This window comes from Erithacus rubecula (genome assembly GCF_903797595.1).
Source record: "Erithacus rubecula genome assembly, chromosome: 21".
NCBI lineage: Eukaryota > Metazoa > Chordata > Aves > Passeriformes > Muscicapidae > Erithacus > Erithacus rubecula.
Genome location: NC_136673.1, coordinates 3,692,745 through 3,712,974, shown reverse-complemented (window position 1 = coordinate 3,712,974; position 20,230 = coordinate 3,692,745). Strand labels below are relative to the sequence as shown.

At 47.7% G+C, this 20,230-nt stretch overlaps 1 protein-coding gene across 3 annotated transcripts; it reads left to right on the top strand.

The window, feature by feature from the left end:
* The first annotated feature begins 101 nt into the window (after positions 1–101).
* ADAMTS13 (ADAM metallopeptidase with thrombospondin type 1 motif 13) lies at positions 102–18,358 on the top strand. Of its 3 annotated transcripts, none has more exons than XM_079324389.1 (29): positions 102–219; positions 1,093–1,159; positions 1,930–2,213; positions 2,359–2,500; positions 2,843–2,979; positions 3,464–3,547; positions 3,625–3,749; positions 4,005–4,151; positions 4,502–4,636; positions 5,137–5,287; positions 5,908–6,012; positions 6,411–6,562; positions 6,665–6,728; positions 7,237–7,363; positions 7,706–7,854; positions 9,201–9,321; positions 9,941–10,021; positions 10,281–10,462; positions 10,865–11,000; positions 12,549–12,678; positions 13,273–13,462; positions 13,700–13,817; positions 14,139–14,268; positions 15,085–15,289; positions 15,754–16,045; positions 16,509–16,655; positions 17,101–17,277; positions 17,587–17,771; positions 18,056–18,358. In XM_079324389.1, the coding sequence occupies exons 1-29, from the start codon at positions 163–165 to the stop codon at positions 18,212–18,214; spliced, it is 4,179 nt and encodes a 1,392-aa protein (XP_079180515.1). In that variant the 5' UTR covers positions 102–162; the 3' UTR covers positions 18,215–18,358. The 3 variants fall into 3 exon arrangements, with proteins under 3 accessions (XP_079180515.1, XP_079180516.1, XP_079180514.1); XM_079324390.1 differs by having other exon boundaries at positions 2,840–2,979; positions 13,703–13,817; XM_079324388.1 differs by having other exon boundaries at positions 2,840–2,979.
* Positions 18,359–20,230: the final 1,872 nt, after the last annotated feature.

The following is a 20,230-nucleotide window of genomic DNA, read 5'->3' as shown; positions in this document are numbered from 1 at the left end:
GGCCGGTGCGGCCGCGGCCCCCCGCGCCCCCGCTCCCAGCGTGTTTGCTCACAGCCTGTTTGCTCAAAGCTGGATGTTTTTTTAACTCTTCCCTTCCGCTTCACGTGATGCCCGAGGCCGAAAACTCTTTCTGCTGTGCCGGGAGAGCGCGGTTCGTGCGGCATGACCCTGAGCTGGGCGCTCGCCGTGCTCCCGCTGGGGCTGTGCTGGCTCCCTGAGGTGAGTCCGAGCCGCCACAAAAAATAAACAAAATATCGATATATATATAAAAGAACAAGAGACGACACGGTACTAACCCAAACTCCATCACGAAGATGTGATAATTGATAGATGATTCGTGTTAATCGTAGAAGTTTTGGAGTTTGTATAAACCAGAATACTTAAAATTAGAAAAGAACGTGGAGCTAGATTAAAGGGAAATATATGATTAAACCCACTCTGTTTAAATCCCCCCCATAAGTTTGTATATTGAATGTTGTATACCAGTTTGTAAAATAACAAAAAAAGGGGTTTTCCGTAGTCTGAAAGATTTTTTTGCCGAATCAGATTTCCTGTCTTTGTGTGATCAATCACAAACTATGTGCTAAAGATCAGAATTCCCACTTCTTCTGTTTTCTACCTACCAAGACCAGATGGTTCCATGACCAATTGTCCCAAAAGCTGTCCCACGGAACTTTGGAACTTTCTTTGCCCACCACTGCTTACCTTGCAGAATTATTACAACAAAACAATAACAATTATTGATTCCTACAAGGAAAACCATCCTATAAAAAGGGAGCTGCAAACCAGCTTGGCTGGGAGCGTGGAGTGGGCAATGACCCCTCACGTTTTCCCCAGCGCTGCTTGCTCTGTCTATATAAATTAAACCAATCTAAATTTTGCTAAACATCGAGACTTTGTTTCTCGTTTATAACAAAGATAAAGCTGTTTTTTACTCTTGTTCAGCCCGTGCTTAGCACGGAGGATTTGGCACTGGGACTTGCTGAGCTGTTTGCTGGCGTTCCTTCCAGGTTAGGTCCAGGGAAGGCAGAGACTTGTGTCCAGTTGTTTTTTCGTGAAAAAAATGCAAAGCTCTTCTTCTTCTTCTTGCAGAAATTCCTCGGTGCTTTGGATGCAGAAGATGTTTTCTCTTACTTTGGAAGCAGCTCAGTGGCTGATGGTATGCAGGGCTCAGTCCTTCCCCGGGTTAGAACACATCTGGCAGCTGGTTCCTCATCCTGTGTGCTTGACAGTGCTAATTAACAGCCCCTGACCTGACCAGCATTTGGTTTTTCTGAGTCCCAGTGCAAGAGAGACAGTCTGGGTTCCAGAGGGAGAGTGGATGGAGAGATGTGTCAGTTTAAACTCTGCTGAAGGAGATGTGTTCAATCTCTTTGCACATTTCTGCTGCAAATCCCCATTCTCTGTATTTCTACAAGATCTTCTGACAAAAGCTTTCGACTGGGGGTAACTTTATATAATTGTTAATTAATTTTTTAAAATAAATACACAAAGAGATTTGAATTCTCATAGTTCAGAATAAAGGTATGTTTTGAAGTCTCAAATCCCTGAAGGATGGGTGTTGTCTCCTTGTGAGTTCACTTAATGCTCATCCCAGTGTCTTTGTGATAATTCCCACTCAGTAACTATTAAAATCTGCAGGAACAAAACTGTCTCTGCCTTTTTAGATGAACTGTTCTCCTTATTGAGAAAACAAAAGCTCCAATAATTCAGTGCCAGTTTCTATTGTGTGTTCCCAGTCAGATTATCTTCACTTTGGAATATACAAATCACAGAAATTCTCTGGCTGTTGGTACCATAACCCCAAGAGGCCACAGCTGTCACTTGTAGGGTATTTTTCCTGGGGAAATTGACCTTACATTGGGTTTTTGTGTATCATCATTTCTCATAACTGCTCCCCTTGTTCTGGTCTTGTTTCATTCCTTTCAGTACCTGAGTTTGTTGTGGCTGAGCCAACTTGCCCTTGTAAAGAAGAACATTTTGGGTTGGAGCCCTGTCCAGTCCAGCACTGCTCCATCCAGGCCTGGGGCCAGCTCTATGCTTTTGAATTCCTAGAGGACCATGCCCTCCTTTCCTCCTCCTTTGTGAGCAGCCAGGTGGTGAACTCTTCCTTTACTTTACTGAAGAGATTCCCAGGGAACTGCTTTGCAGGTGGAAAGTCCCTGCAGCCTGCTGGGGCCAGCAGCAGAGTCACTTTTTGTGAAGGGCAGCTGGTGAGTATGAGCTGGAACAGCCTTTGGGGGTTGGCAGCTTTGTGCACCAAACATGTGTGAACCATCCACTGAATAAATCTTTGCCATCTCCATGAATAGCAAATATCTTTGGAATAACTCTGAGGTGGAATTTTATCTGTTTCAGCAAGGAGTTGTCACCGTGGGTGAGGAGAAAATTCACATCAGGCCAGTCAGGAGCAAAGATGTGGCTCTGCTGAAGGATCTTGGCTTCTCCAGCCCCCACATCCTCTTCAAAACTGCTGCCAGAGAGGCAAAGCCAGCCAGAGGTAACAGCCATGAGAGGCAGCCCTGCTGGAAAAGCTGCCTGCAGGGGCATTGCTTCCATGAGCTCACAGGAAACATTTGTGTGTAAAAATACAGGAGTAGACTTGAAAATGTTTCTCACCTTGCTGACCCCAGTGTGTTTGATGTGGTTGGTTGTTGTTTTGGTAGCACAGGTGTGTTGCTAAACCTGCTGAAAGTTACCACCAGAAATGGGAAAGCTGAGCAAGTCCCTGGAGAAGTGGACTTGCAGCTGAGTTATTGCAGCTTTTGGGGAGAGGGAGTGGATCTGTAGGAGATTTTATGTTGCATTTGAACCTCCTGTGTCCCCTTGTGCTGTCCAGCAGGGTGGGCTCCTCCTCGCCTGCACAAGAGGGCTGAGGCAGCTGTCAAACATCTGGAGCTGATGGTGGTGGCAGGGCCAGATGTTTACTTGTACCACCAAGAGGACACAGAGAGATACATCCTGGCCAACCTGAACATTGTGAGTGGCTCTGAGTTTTGGATCCTGGCCCAGAGGATTTAAAACCCACATAGAAAATGCAGCTCTTAATTTCATTACTAATGTTGCAACTCAGGAAGAAGTTTCTCTCACCCTGTTGCTTTCAGTGGGATTGAGCTAAATCCACTGAATCAATCTCATATTTTACATTTGACTGTTTTATTTCTGTTGCAGAATTTTCATGCCTCTTTTTTGCTATTTTTAAGAAATTTTCTCTTAATGCTAATGCAGAAAAGTCTTTAGCATTCACCCTACCCTGTGAAACTTTTCATACAGATTCTTCTCTCTGCTTCAGAGGATCTGACAAAACCAACCACTTCTCATCTCTTGACAGATTTATTCACATTTGTAGTGCATATATTAGTGTTGTAGTTACCTTTGTAGTGAGTGCAGCCCAGCTTTTGGGAACAGGGAGTGGGATTCCCCAAGGCTCCTTCTTTACTGAATCCTTTCTGTCTCTTCTCAGGGAGCAGAGCTGCTCAGAGATGCCTCACTGGGGGCTCATTTCAGAGTTCACCTGATGCAGATGCTGGTTTTGAGAGAGCCAGAGGTAAGGGGAGGGCTGTGTTTGAGTGCTGTCCAAGCTCAAAGCTGTTTGGAGTGTGCCAACATGTGCCTTCCCTCCAGGCAGAGGTGAACATCACAACCAACATCACCTCCTCCCTCATCAGTGTCTGTGAGTGGAGCAAGAAGGTGAACCCTCAGAATGACTCTGATCCCCAGCATGCTGACATTGTCCTCTACATCACCAGGTGCTGAGCTCCCTGCCCTGGGAGGGACTGGGAAACAGGATTAAGTCATTTTATTCCATTTATTTAGTTCTGTTATCTTGGATTTTTTTAATGTGGAATCATCATAAAATTTGAGCAGTGGGCACTCAATGTCAAAAGAAATGTTAGCTGGTGAAGCCAGAGTGGGAAAGCTCAGATAAATTCAGCTCAATGTCTAGACCTGACTTTTTTAGCTGTGGGGGTTCTTTGCTCTTTCCTCTCTATGTCTCACTTTAGGTTTGACCTGGAATTGCCTGATGGGAACAAGGAGCTTCGTGGAGTGACTCAGTTAGGGGGAGTCTGCTCCTCCTTCTGGAGCTGTGTCATTACCCAGGACACTGGCTTTGACCTTGGAGTCACCATAGCCCATGAGATTGGGCATAGGTCAGTAGGAAACTGCCAGAGCAGCCCAGTAGGTTTTATTCAGGTAAAAACATCCTCCAGTTTAAGGAAAGAGGTAAAAGGACCTCTTGACATAAAAGGGAAATTCCCATTAGTTATTCTAAACCTTTTGGTCATCATCATGGATTATTTTGGAAAGAATTCCTTGCATTTCTTGCATTGCTGCATGTTCTGTGACAATTAGAAGCTGCAAAGAGGAGAGAAACCCTTTGTGACAACAGTAGAAGGAAAGCTGCAGAGGGAGCTCAGTCCTTGCTTAGAGAAGGGAGGCTCTGAGGGAATCCAGCCTTTGGGTTTCTTCTCCTCAGGGCTCTGTGCTGCTTCTGTTGCAGCCTTGGCATTGCCCATGATGGGGAGGGGAATCTGTGCAGCAGCAGTGGTTACATCATGGGCTCAGCAGGAAACCACAACAGCATCGACCTCACCTGGTCTCCCTGCAGTCGGGAGCAGTTCCTGGCCCTTGTCAGGTAAGGGAATGGTTGAGTTCTTCAGCTCCCTGTGCTGGGAGAGAAAAAGTCAAAGAATAAAAAAGTTTATTGAAGAATGAGGAACAGTGAAAAGCTTGGGGTTTGTTTATTTCTTAGCACTTGTTGCAGAGGTTAAACCCAGGTTTTGCTTCACATAGCTGGAAGTGGCTTTGGTTGGTGCCTGGTGTGCCTGGGCTGAGTTGGATTTCTCAGACACTGTCTCAGCTGCACATTTTATTTACAACATCAGAGCTCAGACAGGCACTGCAGGCTGTGCTGGCTGGGTGCAGGACAGGAATGGGATAGAACTCCAGCAGCAGGGAACTGTGAGCAACTCCAGGCAGCTGCTGCAAGTAAATCCATCCCAGCCCACAGCGAGCATGTGTTGTCTGGGAAAGCAGCAGCCAACTCCCAGAGTGAAACTCAGCACAAGTTTGCAAACATGTCCTTGTCCTCACTACCCACAGCTGGGAAAGTGTTATTCCTCATGTTTCTATCAGTACAGGCCAAACAAGCTGCTTGAATGACCTGCCGGACATGGACGGCAGCATCCCGGGGTGGAAGCCTGGCTTGTACTACGGAGCAGATGAACAGTGTAAAATTGCCTTTGGCAGTGTGGCCACAGCTTGCACCTTTGCTGACAGCAATGTTGTAGGTAGAAAGTTTGTCTGTCTTGCTAAGGGCAGCAGGGAAATGTTCAGGAGCCAAAATTCGGGGGAAGGGGCTGGCAGCGTTTTTATTCTGAAGGGATCGAAGGTGCTTTTCTGCCCCAGATTTCTTGGCAAGGCTTTCAAAATGTTTCATTTCTCTCCATCACCTCCTTCCTCCACATAAATCTCCTGTAAGGTTTGCACAGTTGGGTGCTGTTGTGCACAGCTGGCAGTGCTGGGTGCACCCACTCAGGGTCCTGCCTTGGGGAATTCATGTTCACTGGATTCCTCCAGCTTCCCTGCCATGGCTCAAATCCCTTTGTCTGGGAAGCACAGCGTGTTTAATAGCTGCCATCTGGACATGTTTTGTTAATGAGGAAACACTAAGGTGGGTGAAACTTTAATTGCTTCAGTTGATCATCTTCCAGCATTACAGCTGGTGATCACTACAGTGATGACTTTCTGACTTACCCACAGCTTTTGCCCAATAGCAGGAAAAATGAAGGAACTTGCATTTTTGGGTGTCTGGGAAAACCTGGGACATGCACTATTTAGACTTTTGGGACTGCTGTGTGGTTGAGCCTGACTCCCTGAACTCCCTGGTTTTCTTTGTCACATCAGGACATCTGTAAAGTTCTCTCATGCCATGTACAACCAGCTGACAAATCCAGTTGTACTCGGCTCCTGGTTCCCCTCTTGGATGGAACTGAGTGTGGGATCAACAAGGTAAGGAGGCTCCCTCCAGGAGTGGGTGTGGAGACAGCAAAGCTTTGTCAGTGTCTGGAAGATACCAGGCACTCATTGCCCCTTAGCCAGGGAGCTAAAACCAGTCCTAAACTGGTACTGTTATGTCCTGAACTTGGTCTTTCCTTCTTGTCTATCTCTGGAGTTTCTTTGCAGTTCTATAGCCTCATATCTGAGCTCTCCTTCTACTTGCCTGCTCTTTGCTTTGACCCCAGCCTTCTGTCAGGGGAAGGGGACTCTTCAGCCTCTTCTGAGAAAGTGTCTCATTCACCTTGGAGTTCTCTGATACTGGCTTGCCAATCACAGGGACTTGTGCCAACCTCTTAGATCCCAGCCCTGCTGTGTTCACTGCTGCCAGTTCTGTGTGTTCTTGGTCCTAGTGGTGCTCCAAGGGTCAGTGCAGCTCTCTGGAGGAACTGAACCCCATGGCTGTGGTCCATGGGCACTGGTCTGCCTGGAGCCCCCTGTCCCCCTGCTCCCGCAGCTGTGGTGGGGGGGTGCTGCTGAGGCAGCGCTTCTGCAACAACCCCAGGTGAGAGACATGGGCACCTGGCTGTGCTCAGGGCTTGGGGGCTGGCTCTGCCTCTTTGCCTGGCACCAACCTGCCTCTGCTGAGCAATTCTGTCATTTCCAGGCCTGCTTTTGGGGGGCAGGAGTGCCACGGGGCCAGCATGCAAGCAGAGATGTGCAATACACAGGTAATGCAGCTCAGACCCATCTGAACTTCTGTCTTACTGTTGAACCCTTTGAGGATTGGGTGTTTTTGGACTGTCTTTCCCACAGCTGAATGCTCTGGTACAGATCTGGTGTACAGCCTCCATCTGTGTGACAGCAGGAGAGGTATTTGTGCCATGGAAGGCAGCAGGATTATTTAATAGCATTGTTCACATGTAATGAAACATTTTCTCTATGCCCCCATAATAGGACAGATGCTGAGAAAATAGTGACTCACAATGGCAAGAGGGACTTTCTTGCATCATTCCTATTTTCCTTATCTATTTATTTTGTATAAATTGCAAAGATATCAGCTTCCAAGCACAATTCTCTGCATATCCTGCAGCCTCCCTTTAAAATGGTTTTCTTTCTTTCTTTCCAGTTATTTGAGTGTTTTACTCACCAGCCACTGCATTTTGCCTTTAGCTAGAGGGTTAAATGTCAGTGCTCAGTCACTTCCTTTCCTCACACAATTATCTCTCTGGGATCCAGGCCTGTCTGATGACCCAGCAGGACTTCATGGCTGAGCAATGTGCAGCAACAAATTTAAAGCCACTGTACCTTGATGTAGAAACACCATCCTTTTATACCTGGACCTCTGCTGTTGGCTTTGCCAAAGGTAAGGAGTGTCTGGAACCTCAGTTTGTGCAGGGGCTACTGAAGGACCTCTGGACTTTGGAATGAAAAGGCTATTTCAATGAATGCTTTGTGTTTACATGAAACCTGGGTTCTTTCTGAGAGATCACAGAATCCCAGAATGGTATGGGTTGGAAGGGACCTTAAAACTCATCTCATCCCACCATGGCAGAGACACCTTTCACTATTCCAAGCTGCTCCAGCCTGGCCTTGGACACTTCCAGGGATGGGAGTCCACAACCTCTCTGGGTTTTTTCCATTGTTTCATGTGCAGCTATGTGTTTTCCTGCAAGAGTAACTCCTTCCTTGTGCCTGCCTGCTCCAGGGGACCTGCTCTGCAAGCACATGTGCAGGGCTGTGGGCAAGGAGTTCATGGTGAGCCGTGGGGACAATTTCCTGGATGGAACCAGGTGTGAGCAGGATGACACAGAGCAGCACGGGGATCTCCATCTGTGTGTGATGGGGAGATGCAGAGTAAGTGACTGGGGAGTCCAGGTGAGTCCTGGCAGGTGATCTGCACCAGAGGAATCAGGGAAAATCCTGCTAGGAAAAAACCCACAGTGTTCCACACAACAGAGCGAGCTCTTCTCAGAAGAGAGTTTTGTTCGTGGTGTGTTGGATGGAGTCCAAAGATGTACTGTTCTGTCTGTGCATCCAATGCCCTCTAGATAAGACATTCTGCTAATTATGCAGTAAACACACAGGGCTATTCATCCCTAATCCAAGAAGCAATTGGTTTATGTGTTGGTGGAGCAGACATCATTAACTGCTCAGCTTGCCTGCTGTAATTAGCCCCATAAAATGCTGACTGTCTTGGAGGGAAGTTCCATGACTTGAATCACTGAGTCAGTGGCAAGATAAGGAGCAAAAAGTGGGGATCACAAGTTGGCAAATTGATTTTTGGAGTATGGTTGATCAAAACTGAAGTATAACTTCTGGAGTTTTGTTCTGGACTGGACCTGAGGAAGGCATTCTTTCCTGATGACCTTGGATACAACTCCCCCGCCCTGTCTGCATTTTAGGAACTGCTCACTGCTGACCTGGGTGGATGTTTTCTGTTGTTTCTTTACATTCCCAGAATACTCTTTTGTCAATTTTATGTTTTTCTCATTATCCTCGTGCTCACCATGTTTTGTGAAGTGTTTCCCCCCATGAACAGCAGAGGGTGTAGGCACAACCTGTTCTGATTTTGGCTGTTTTATTGGCAGCAGTGATAAATATGCATGTTATGGCAGCTTCCAAAGCCTGGGATCAGTGGTTCCAGCATAAATTCAGCAGTTGCACATGTTTTGCTGTTAAGCCTGCTGAGATCCTCCTGTAGCTTTGTGAAAATTAGTCTTGTTCGTGGGAATGGGGATAGAATCTCTCTTCTGAGTTCCATGGGACTGAAGTGATGTGAGCTAGGTTTGCCTTTGGAGTCTGGGGAGATAAAGATTCCTTTAGAACCTGCCATTCATGTTTAGGGATCTCTTGGGCTTTTGTTTTTTCCTCCCTTCCTCCCTCCCTCCAGAAAGAGTTCATAGAAGAGAGCACAGAGGTTTGGGTTTAGGTCACAGGAGAGATTTTTTTGGGCTGTTTCTTATGGGAAAGAAAATGCCACAGTTACTGAGAGCTGTGCTCTCAGCTAAGACCTCCCAGTCCTTGGCTTTGCACGCTGCTGTCCAGTGGCAGGTCTAGGTGCAAACACATCTTTCCCTTTGTTGTTTTCCTAAATCCAAATTCCAGATGGAAAGGGCAGCTTCAGGAGCTCAGGCAATGTTGCTTTTGCTGGCTTGTTTTCTCAGGGCAGGCCAGGCTGACAGACTCTCCCCTCTGCTCAGGCATTCGGGTGTGACGGCCAGATGGGCTCCAGGAAGGCCATGGATCCCTGCAGGGTCTGTGGGGGTGATAACTCCACTTGCACCAAAGTCAGTGGATCCTACACAGAAGGGAAAGCTCAAGGTGTGTAGTCCTCCCCCTCAGGCTCTGCATTGTGGTGCTGTTTGTATTCCAAATCTTCTGTATATGACTTTTCCCTTCTGCATGATGTTATTTTATGGAGGGTATGGAGATGGATTTTGGGTGGTCAGTGCTGAGGGTGATTGGCAGAATGCCTTTTTTTGTCATAATTCTCTGGGTGTGGATCAGAAATGTAACTGTTTGGGAAGTCATGTAAATTGTGGGGAGCTGGGGGTGATATCAGATCACAGAACCAAAAATATCCCAGATAGGAAGGGATCCAAAAGGATCATTGGGTCCAACTCCTGGCCCTGCAGGACAGCCCACCAATCCCACAATGTCCTTGAGAGTGTTGCCCATGCTCCCTGAGATGCTAAATTTGGGAACTGGTCTGGCTCTTGCAGTTTCATGTAGAGGTGTTGGCAGAGAACCTAAAAACCAAAGAAATGTGAGAACAGGACACAGAATGCAGCTCAGTTGTGTTTGCTGTGTCACCATCACTGTGTTCAAGGCAAGGAGCAGGGTCAGGGTGAATTCAGGAGTTGAGCTGCAATCCCCATCCTTTCCCACAGAGTTCCAGTGATGGAAGGTGACCACATCTTTCTCCTTCCCACCCTTGCAGAGTATGTGACATTTCTGTCCCTGCCCTACAACACCACCTCAGTCCATGTCACCAACAGGAGGCCTCTCTTCACACACCTGGGTGAGTGGAGTGAAAAGGAGAGGAGGGGATACAGGCAGGGCTGAAAGGAGCTTGGGCAAACAAAGAAATGGGATTTTTGGTGCTGCATTTTGCTTATGGGATGCTCTCCAATGGGAAGCTGTAGGTACCACACTCCATGGCATGCCAAACTTGGATCAAACTGGTTCCTACCAAGTGGGCAGTCAGCAGCTGGCAGCACCAGGGAATCCTGGTGACCACATCATGTCTCTTAACCTCCCTGCTCCTCCACCTTCTCCAGCTGTGAAGGTTAAAGGAGAGTATGTGGTGGCTGGAAAAGGAAAAATCTCACTGAATGTCACCTACCCATCAGTTCTGGAGGAGAACCAGATCAAATACCGAGTGTTCCTCACCCAGGACAACCTGCCAAGCCTGGAGGAGATCCATGTGGATGGGCCAACACAGGAAGAAATTGAAATTCAGGTGAATTCAAGCAGCAGAGTTGGAAGGCAGGTGGCCTGGTTTGGGTGGCTTTGCTGCAGAATCCAAGTGTGGTGGATTCAGGTGACTTTGTGTCCAAGACTAGGGGGGATGAGGTTCACTGAAGAGTGCTGGTATTGCTTTTCTTGGCCATGGCTGGGGGTTGGCTGCCCACAGGCTTCCTGCAGGTCTGGAGGGTGATTGTGTGGGGAAAACCACCCTGAGTTCAACCTTTCAGTGCCAGAATTCACAGGGTGGATGCTCTGACTGCATCTGCCTGGGGCTGAGGCACTGCAGTGAGGATCAGGATTGGATGGAAAGAAGGGACACTGGCTTCTCCTTCCTCCATCCTAAGAAATAAATCCAAGTTTTCTTGTGCATTGACCACAGTTTTTCCTTCCCCAGGTCTACAGGAAGTACACAAAGGAATATGGCAATGCCACCAACCCAGACATCACCTTCAGTTACTTTGTCCCCAAGGAGAACCTGACCTATCTGTGGATTCCTCAGCAGGGCCCGTGTTCAGTGACCTGTGGGGAAGGTGAGGCAGCAGGACTCAGTCTTGACTTTTTATGGAGACTTCTGCTTTGGTCTGAGCTGAATTTCAAAGCAGATTGCTGGAAGTGACTGCTGCAGTTGCTGGTGTTTGACTGAACCAAAGGAAAAAGTGGTGGAGTTTTTGATTAAATTAACAAATCAGCAAATGAGCTGAATCATCAAAATGATACTGGAAATGTTTGATCATGGAGAGGATTTTTAAACAAGTTTTAACTGAACTCTTGGTTTTAAGACTAAATAATTTCCTCAGATTTTTCAAAGTTATTGAAGACTGTAATTTGAAGTTGGCTAAACATCAGAAGTCTGAGACCAAAGGGGTATCTGGTGTCTGATTAAAGCCTCAGAGCTAATTATGAAACTTCCTTCTTAGAATTCTATTCCTGTGCCATGGCTAATCCTTTCTGTCTCCCTAAAGGAATCATAATGCAGATTGTAACAGTTCAGTCTGATAGATGGCCTGACATCTTGTTTACCAGATAATTCAGATGACACTGTCAGGCCTCTCAAGACTTCTGTGACAAGGATTTAGAAAATGCATTAATGAATATTTATGGAAGTCAATCTACACAACTAGTTATGCCTGGAGAGCTTTTCTCCAGCAAATCCCCCAAGTGAACTGATTGCTGAAACCCTGAAGAGCTCAAAATGTTCCAGAGCCTCCAGCTAATGCAGCCACAACAGAAAAAAGAATGAGAAACTTAGGATTTAAAATAACAGAAAGTTGGGAATCTGGGCTGAAATGGCACCTTGAGAGCTGAAAGTGATTCTCAGGCCCTCCTTAGCAATAGTCATTATTTGAAAACAAGGGTAGAGCACAGATAAGGCTGCTGATGGATCCTGGACATTTGGTGCTCAGGGTCATGCTGCTTGAGATTCAGGAATGCCTGGCTCTCCTTGTAGCCCACTCTCTGAAAGGAGACTCCTTTTATCTTTGCTTGTAATTTCTTTGAGTTGGACTTTTCATCTGCTTTGCTTGTTCTTTATTGTTGAAAATCTTCTTTACAGCTGTAGCTTATGAATATTTCATTCCTTGCCTGCTGCAGGCACTGGAAGTCTCCAGTTTCTCTCCCAGTTCCTCTGGTTTTGGCTGTTGATGATGCCTTTGAGGAGTCTGGGGGTGTTTGAGCACAAGGGCTGTGTGATGATATTATCTTCTGCACAATGGCATTTAAAACCAGCTCCCTCCTAGAGCTTATTTGCTGTCCCTCATCAGTCAGCTCATTAGAAGTAATTTATTCCAAATTATGATTGATATCCTTGTTCTTTCAAATGGCCAATTTAGAACAACCTTTCCATTTTGGCAGTGGGTCATCAATCAAACTTCTCCTCTGCTGGGGATGCTCACCTTGGAAAATCACTTTAAAACTCTTGAGGGAGGTTATGGCACCAATAAAGGGTTTGTGTGTTTACAGGAAGTCTGAATTCCCACACAGCCCATTTTCTCACCCAGCTGATTGAGTAAAGCAAAACCACTGTATCTTCCTTCCATTACTTTAGTTCTAACTTCAGTTCCTTTTCCTTCTTGTCCCAGGGGTGCAGCCAGTGGCTCATGTGTGCTTTGATCAGACCAAGCATGAAGTAACAGAGGATCAGAGGTGTCTGGAGCTGCCACAACCCCTCCCAGAGCACAAGCCCTGTGCCATGGAGCCTTGCCTCTACAGGTTGGTGTTCCTGGGAGCTCAGCTCAATTCCTGCTTTTCTCTGCCCCTTAACCCAGGCTCTGTATTTGTGCTGTGCAAGGTCAAAAAAAGAGAGAAGTATGAAGTAGTTTCCTCCTAATTATAATGGGCTAGCAGATCCCAAACCATGTTCTGTATTTCCTGGTTCTGTGAGATAATTGAGATGTCAGCTGAAGGAATGGGAAATGTTCCTTCAGTGTTTTACAGTAATCTGCTAAATGAAAATACTTTGAGGGTATGGCCAGAAGAAGATGTCTCTCACATCCTTTCCAAGATGATGCCAACAAAGAGGGTTGGTTGTGTTGATTATTTGGGAAGGAGGGCCAAGCCTTGACCTCAGAGACATTTTAGTGTTCAATAAAAGTGATTGAACTATAGCCCTTTAACTTAGGTGCTTTTAGTCCTTGAAAGCTGTCAGTGAAAGGACTTAAATTGTTCCCTCAGTCACATCCAGGCAAGGCTTTTGAAACAGAGAAGCTGAACAGTCTGCATGACCCATTTCTGTATCCAGTGCCCTGAGTTAAACCTCCCTGATCCAGATGGGAAATGGGGTGATGCCAATTGCCTCCCACTCAGGTGGAAGATGTCTCAGAGAGGTGAATGCTCTGCTGTCTGTGGGACTGGAGTTGCCCAGCAGAACCTGACCTGTGTGCAGTTCCATGATGGCCTGGAGACTGTGGTGGATGACAGCTTGTGCCCAGCAGAAGAAAAACCCCTCTCCCTTGTGCCATGTGTGGTCAATGTCTGCCCTTTGGGCTGGGACAAAGTGAGTTTGCTGGCTTGGCTTTTCAGGAACCTCACTGGGAGCTTTGCACTTTTATCCACCAGTTAAGAAGCACCAGCTCACTCCTGGAGCCTGGAGAGTGGTTTGCACCATGCTCTGCCCAGTTAAAAGTTCATCCTGTTGCTTTAGACAGCTCCATCCCTGTTTAATTATGCTGCTGGATTCTTCAGTTCATCGTGGTGGTTTGTTTAGGGCAGCTGTTTTTTTCTGTCTTCTGAGGAGGAAGATGCACACTCACCTCAGCCTCTGGAGTCACTTGGGCATGTCCAGCAGCAAAATCAGACTGTGTATGTCTGGAGCCCTGTAGCTGGGGAGTGTTCTGTCTCCTGTGGTAGAGGTGAGGCCTTTCTGTGCTGCAGGGAGATGTTGCTTGGCTGTAGGTGTGAATTCAGTGCCTGGAAACCTCAGGGCCCACCTGGTCTTTCCCCCTCTACAGTTCTAAGGGTAGCTGTGATCACAATGTTTTTTGGAACAGGCTCAGACAATAATTTAGAGGGTGGTCTGGCTGCTGCTGTGCTTCAGAGCTGGGGGAATGAGTGCAATAGGAGTGGCATGGCTTGGGCAGACTTTGCTTGTTTTGTACACACAGATGTGACACTTCTGAACTATTTTCCACCCTTGCATCCAAACCATGCAGTCAGATTGCTTCCCTTCCTAGGTCATGCTCAGCTGCACTATGTTTGTGTGGCTTTTGACACCAAAGAAGAAACCCAGGAGGAAAATTGCCAGCCAGTGCCAAAGCCAGAGAGCAGGGTGGAAGTCTGTGATCTCAACCCTTGCCCACCAAGGTAAAGCAGTTACCAGGAGACAGTGAGGGGTCTTTCCTTTCTCTCTCTGTCTGCAGGGATGTGGTCAAAGAAGGGTCAGGCTACTCTCCCCTTTGGAAGCACAACCAGCTGCAAAGACTGCAGCACTGCTCCATACTCAGCAAACTCAGAGTCTTTCCTGGGCTGGTGCTTCTCAGACAGAAATAAGTGTAGTCCTCAGAGTCTGAGTCCAGAGAAAAACAGAAAACCTCTCAATCCCTTATTGCTCTGGGGAAGCAGGAACAAATCCATAGCTGCAGAAGGTGGTGACACATTTGCCAGCTGTACAGTTTCCACAGAGCATCAAGGAAAGTAGCAAGAATTAAATACTCTCAGAATCTAGAACAGCTGCTCTGAAAACTGGAGGAAATGCATTGTACTTTCCTTAGGATTTGTGGTGAGCTTGCCCTGCCCTGTTTGCTGTGGGACTGGAAAGCTGCTGGAACTTTTCTTACAGGATGCCACTCCCAGGGCCTCTGTGTCTGATCCTGATCTGAGAGTTCAGTGGTGTTTGTGTTTTGGAGGGAGATAAGATTGTTTCTGCAGTTAAGCCTGCATGTGTCACCCTGGGGAGGGTGGTAATGGACACAGAGTAAGATTTGGTGTGGATTTGAAATCTCTGGGCTCCTGGCAAAATGGCAATATGTATCCAACTCCAAACCTGCTCCAGGCTGCATCCCAAGTACCACAGACCATGTGAGGCAGAAGATGAAGAAGGAGGAAGGGTGAGGGAGCTGCAGTGAGAGACAGGGTGAGGATCCATCCCTAATTCACTTTTTGTCTTCCCTGCCCTATCAGGTGGAAGGTAACCCCAGCTGGGCCCTGCTCCTCCAGCTGTGGGCTGGGCTTAGCAGTGCAGCTGGTCACCTGTGTGCAGATCCTCCATGGCCAGGAGGTCTTGCAGGAGGAACATTTGTGCCCTGTGGCAGAGAAGCCCCTCACCAGTGTCCCCTGTGTCATCCGAACGTGCTCCTATGAGTGGAGCTTCAGCGAGTGGTCACAGGTACCTGCTCCCCTCCAGATGCAGCACTTTCCCAGCTCTTCCCTTCCCTGGAGGCTGCAGGGGAGAAAGAACAACTTCTGCCTTGTCTCTTGGCTTCCCACAGAAATGCTGAACAGTTTCCAGGGATGTTTTCCATCCCTTCCACTGCCCTGTGTTTAGCAGACGTAGGTTTGCTTCCCACCTTCCTCAGCTAAAGTTTTGGCTGCAGCTTAGAAATGGTTTTGGCATGTTTTCTATTGGAATGCAGATATTTTGGGATTTTTTTAGGAAGTGGTTCTGCAATTTAAATATGTAGTTTGGAAGGTCCCCTGGAAGGTGGGGCATCTTATAGCTGATGGAACAAGAGCACTGACAGGGCAAGTGGTAGAAGCCCCCCCAGATCATGCATGAGCTTATCAATGCATTTATTTCACAATACCAAGTGGAATGCAGGGATAAAAGCCTGTGGGTTTCTTCTTCTGCAGTGTTCAACATCCTGTGGGAATGGCATTCAGACCAGGCAGGATTTCTGCCTCAGCTCTCTGACCCACAAGCCCGTGAACCCCCTTTTCTGCCGGCGCTTCCCCAAGGCTGTCGTGGTGCGTGGCTGCTCTGCAGGGCCCTGCCCTGAGCAGGAGGGGACCCTGTCCCCTGGGGCAGAGCTGCAGCCAGTGACAGCAGCCACACACCTGAGCACAGCTGCAGCTGCCACAGAGCACAGACACAAGGATGTCCCTTTGTCTGCTGGGCCCCCAGAGCAGACAAAGCCCAGTGGAGGTGAGGAGGACACGGCCAAAAGGAGCTTCCTGTGTGCAGCTGGGCTGAGGTGATCCTGCTGCCAGACAGGGACAGGAGCATGGGAGGGAATCCATCTGGCTGGGAGGGAAAATCTGCTGTTCCAGCATGTCCATGTTACCTGAGCTGGGAACAATGACTGGCTTCCCTGTGCTTCCCAAAATTCATTCTGGCTTGGGACAGCAGCTCCAGACTTCAGGGAGTGTTTAGACAACACTCTCAGGCACATGGTGTGATTCCTGGGCTAGTCCTGCAGGGTCAGGAGCTGGGCTCCATGACCCTTGTGGGTCCCTCCCAACTCAGGATCTTCCATGGTTCTGGAATTCTTTGACTTTTCCTGTGCTTTACCCAGAATATGTGACCTTACCAGTTCATTGTGCCACAAAGGGAATTACTTTCCTCTACTTCCTTCTGGATGTGTTTCTCACCTCTCTCTACTGTCCAGGTGTGTGTGGAAACCTCTTTCTCAATGCCACTGGCATCATCAACATGACAGGTGTGGAGAGCAGGGACTGCACGGTGGCCATCGGGCGTCCCCTGCGGGAGGAGATCTCAGTCACCATCCTGGAGAGCTCCCTCAACTGCAGTGCAGGTACTGCCTGCAGCCCTGGGATCCAGCCTGACCCTTTGGCAAAGCTGCACCTTTTCTGGTGCCTTGAAAAGCTCTGAGAGCCTCTGTAATAACCTCTGAAACCATTTTGCTGAGTTCTGTTCCACCAAGTTGTTGCCAGATGGAACAAAGTGAAGATGCTGCTTGTCCTCCCCTCACACAATGGTTTCTTACCTGTTTTGTTGGTAAATATAAGGTGAAAGGAGCTTATGGGGTTAAAGAAGCTGCTTGTTTTAGCCTGGTATCAAATTAATGTACCCTCTAGCTGGAATCAGCAGTTAGATTAATTAACTGGCCTGTTCTCATGACAGATTTTGATAAGATAGAAACAAGATGCAGAAATTACTTGATTCCAGACCTGTGTAAGACATACTGTGGTTTTTACTCAAAAGAGAAGTGTTTCTAGCCCTGTGCTCATCCGTTCCAGGTGAGGTCCTGCTGTTTTCTGGGCGAATGATGTGGCGGACAGGCTGCAGGAAGCTCCCTCTGTCACTGATAAATTCCAGAACCAACACACTGATTGTGAAACAGCGCGTTGTGCTGCCAGGAAACGGGGTCATCCTGCAGTACAACAGCAGAACTGCAGCCAAAAAATATTACCAAGGTACTGTACTGAGAGCTTTGCTCTTGCTTTAGATTAAGGTCCGCAGAGTTCCATGAATGGTGTTTGCCTATGAAAGTCTATGCAAACCTTGCTTCATTTTTAGCAATTAATAATCCCTTTCTTGAGGAGTGTTGGAATCAGTATTAATTGTGGACTCCCCCTTTGTTTTGAAACAAACCCCCATAGGTGTTTGCAGATTGAAGGTTCCCAGATGAAACTGTCCTGCCAGTGTTCAATTTAAATGCTTTCTTTCTTGGAGGTGCTGGATACTTCTCTAAGCCATTTTCTCTTCTCCCTTTGCCCTGTCAGACTGTGACCAGCAGCTGTTTGGCCCCCAGGGTGAGATAGTGAATCCTGTGCAGCTGCCTGAGGAGAGGCAGGAGCTGGTGTGCCGCACTTTCATCACGGTGGCTCCGCGGCAGCGCATCGCCATCCGCGCCCTGCACAGCGACCTGGGCCCCCAGGGCAACCACACACACTTCAACTACATCCTGGTGAGGAGGCAGGAACCCCACTGCAATCATTTGGATGGCAACAAACCCCATCTGCATTAGGGATTTCCCCCCAGCTGCACGGTTCAGTCACAAATCAGAGACTCCCATCTCTGTTGTGTAAATGTAGATGGGAATGAGAATTTCTGATATCTACTGTATTTCTTCTAACCTTTGTAGCACAGCTTTTCCCTGAGTGACCAATCTGCAAGTCTCCAGTGGTTTTTAGGTATTTACTTCATGTGTAGCCTGCTGAGATAAAATGGTTTGGTTTTTTTTTCCTGCAGGTCCGAGATGTCAGCACCATGAAGACAGTGGTGTTCCACGGGAAGCAGCAATTCCTCTGGCAGTCAACAGGAAGCCAAGCTGAAATTGAATTCCATGAAAATGTTAAGGATCACAGAACCCATTTCTGGGCTGAATATCATGCTATTGAGCCCAAATAAAAGGACTGCCCTGAGAAAAGCCCAGTTAGTCACTGCTGCCTGCTCACAGCACACATTTAATCCTCTTGCAACTGCTTCTTCATCTGTTGAGTAAGAAGAATGTCTGCTGACTCCTTTGGGATCTCAGTCTTGATAAAGATCATACAAAAGACATGTAACCCCCAAATATTTAGCAAATCTTCCTCATATGGATTTTCTGTCTGATTTGGTTGGCATTAATGCAGTTTTCAAGGGGGCGACTTGGGCACTGGAGTGCCAGGGTCCTGCCTCTGTCATGTGATGGGACCTTTTGGGGAAGTAATTTGATTTCTTGGTGTTCCAGCATAAACCTCTGTAATGTTTTAGCCATTAAATTCACTCTCTTGCAGTATAAATGCCCCTCAAAAGTCAGGCACAGTGAAGTTCTGGAATGGAATAAAGAAGGCAAAGATGTGTATGAGGATAAACTGCCAGCACAAGGAGATGGGTGGGTGGGCAGTGCCACCCTAGGACAGGTGGGCACTCAAAGTTTGAATGCTCTCAGGAGTTGGCTGAACTGAGTCACTGGGTGAGCCCTGGTGACAGCTGGCTTTATGTAGGAGGACTAAATGACATCCTGAGGTCCTTCCCCAGCCACCCTTTCTGTGGTTCTGCTGTTGGATATCTGACAGAGTTACCACCACTTCTTTTCTGTGAGAAAATAAAATAATTCTGTCTCTTAATGCCAGGTTTGATGCCAGGTCTTACTTACTCAGATAAGAGCAATAGCTGTGCTATCAATCTGTATCTTTATTTGACAAGAGCTGTGGTGGAGGTTGCATGGACAAGCCATGGCAGGAAGAGGAATTTTAGAGCAGTGGCAAATATTCACACAAGTTTCATTTAAATGTATTTTTCAGGTTATTTCTTTTTTTTTGAGTATGTTGAACATTGGGCTGTGCTTTGGTCCAAATCTGTCATCCTCCTCAAAATCACAATATACTGCTTAAAGGTTCTTTTCTGCACCTGGAGCCTGGCTGGACACATCTGCACTTGCTCTTCACGCTGGATGCAATAAATGGTTCTGCCTGGGCAGTTTTAACCCTGCTCCTGCTTTCCCTCAGCTGGATTCTCTGACATCCTTCTACAACCACAAATGCTCTTCTTAATTAATAGCTGTTTTTTTGCTGGTTAAACCTGGAGTTTTTTGCTTGCCAGCCTCCAGATTTACGTCCCATTCCTGGAAGAGCCAGAAAACAGATTCCTGAAGTGAGATCCTCGAGGAGCTGGATGCATCAGCTGTCCCTCTGCAGTGCGTGGGTGATGCAGGCCCTGGGCCTTCATTTCCTGTCTGACAGGAGATGGTAATGAAAAGACATCCTTTCCTTAATCCCTTTTTTGTAGCCTTTTAGCAGATGGGCTCTGTCTTCCCACTCTGCTCTGGATCCCAAGTCTCACTGCTATTTACTGTTCCAGATCCACCGTGTGGAGCTGGGCTCTGGTTGTGTTCCATGTTCATCTGCACAAAATGCAGCTGCTGCCTTCATGATTTAGGAGAGTTCAGGGTGTTCCCCTGTCCCATTTGGACATCACCAGCTTGCCAGCTGGGGCATCAACTTGCAAAATGCCACTTCTGCTCCCATTTCTAGGGTGAAAACCTGATTCCAGCTAGATAAGGGGAGTGCAAAGCCTTTTATCTGGAGAGCAGGATTTAGTTCAATTCCCGTCAGTGTGAGGATTGCTGCTTCTGTTTGTGGAAAAGCAAACCCTGGAGGACAACACCCAGCGATTCTGGGGGCACCCAGCTCTGCTGTGCCTGGCCTGGGGTGCGTGGCTGTGCCTGTGCCGATGAGCACAGCCAGCAGAGCTCTGCCCACAGCTTTTTAATGCAGTGACATCAAAGGCAAAGCCCTGCCTGCTGCCGGGGGGGACCCACAATGCAGCTCGAGCCAGCAGTGGAGCAGCTCCAGGCCGCTGGCATCGCCCTGCAGCCAGCCACCCTCCATTGTCAGCCCTGGGGGGCACAGCCCTGCCTGGCCAGGCGGCCACCGGCCCGGG

Excerpts from the sequence above, each read along its gene's own strand:
- ADAMTS13 (XM_079324388.1), top strand. The coding sequence starts at position 163 with ATGACCCTGAGCTGGGCGCTCGCCGTGCTCCCGCTGGGGCTGTGCTGG. Across the intron at positions 7,855-9,200 it reads GTGTGATGGGGAGATGCAGA|GCATTCGGGTGTGACGGCCA; the intron begins GTAAGTGACTGG and ends CCCTCTGCTCAG. Across the intron at positions 17,278-17,586 it reads AGCCAAAAAATATTACCAAG|ACTGTGACCAGCAGCTGTTT; the intron begins GTACTGTACTGA and ends TTGCCCTGTCAG.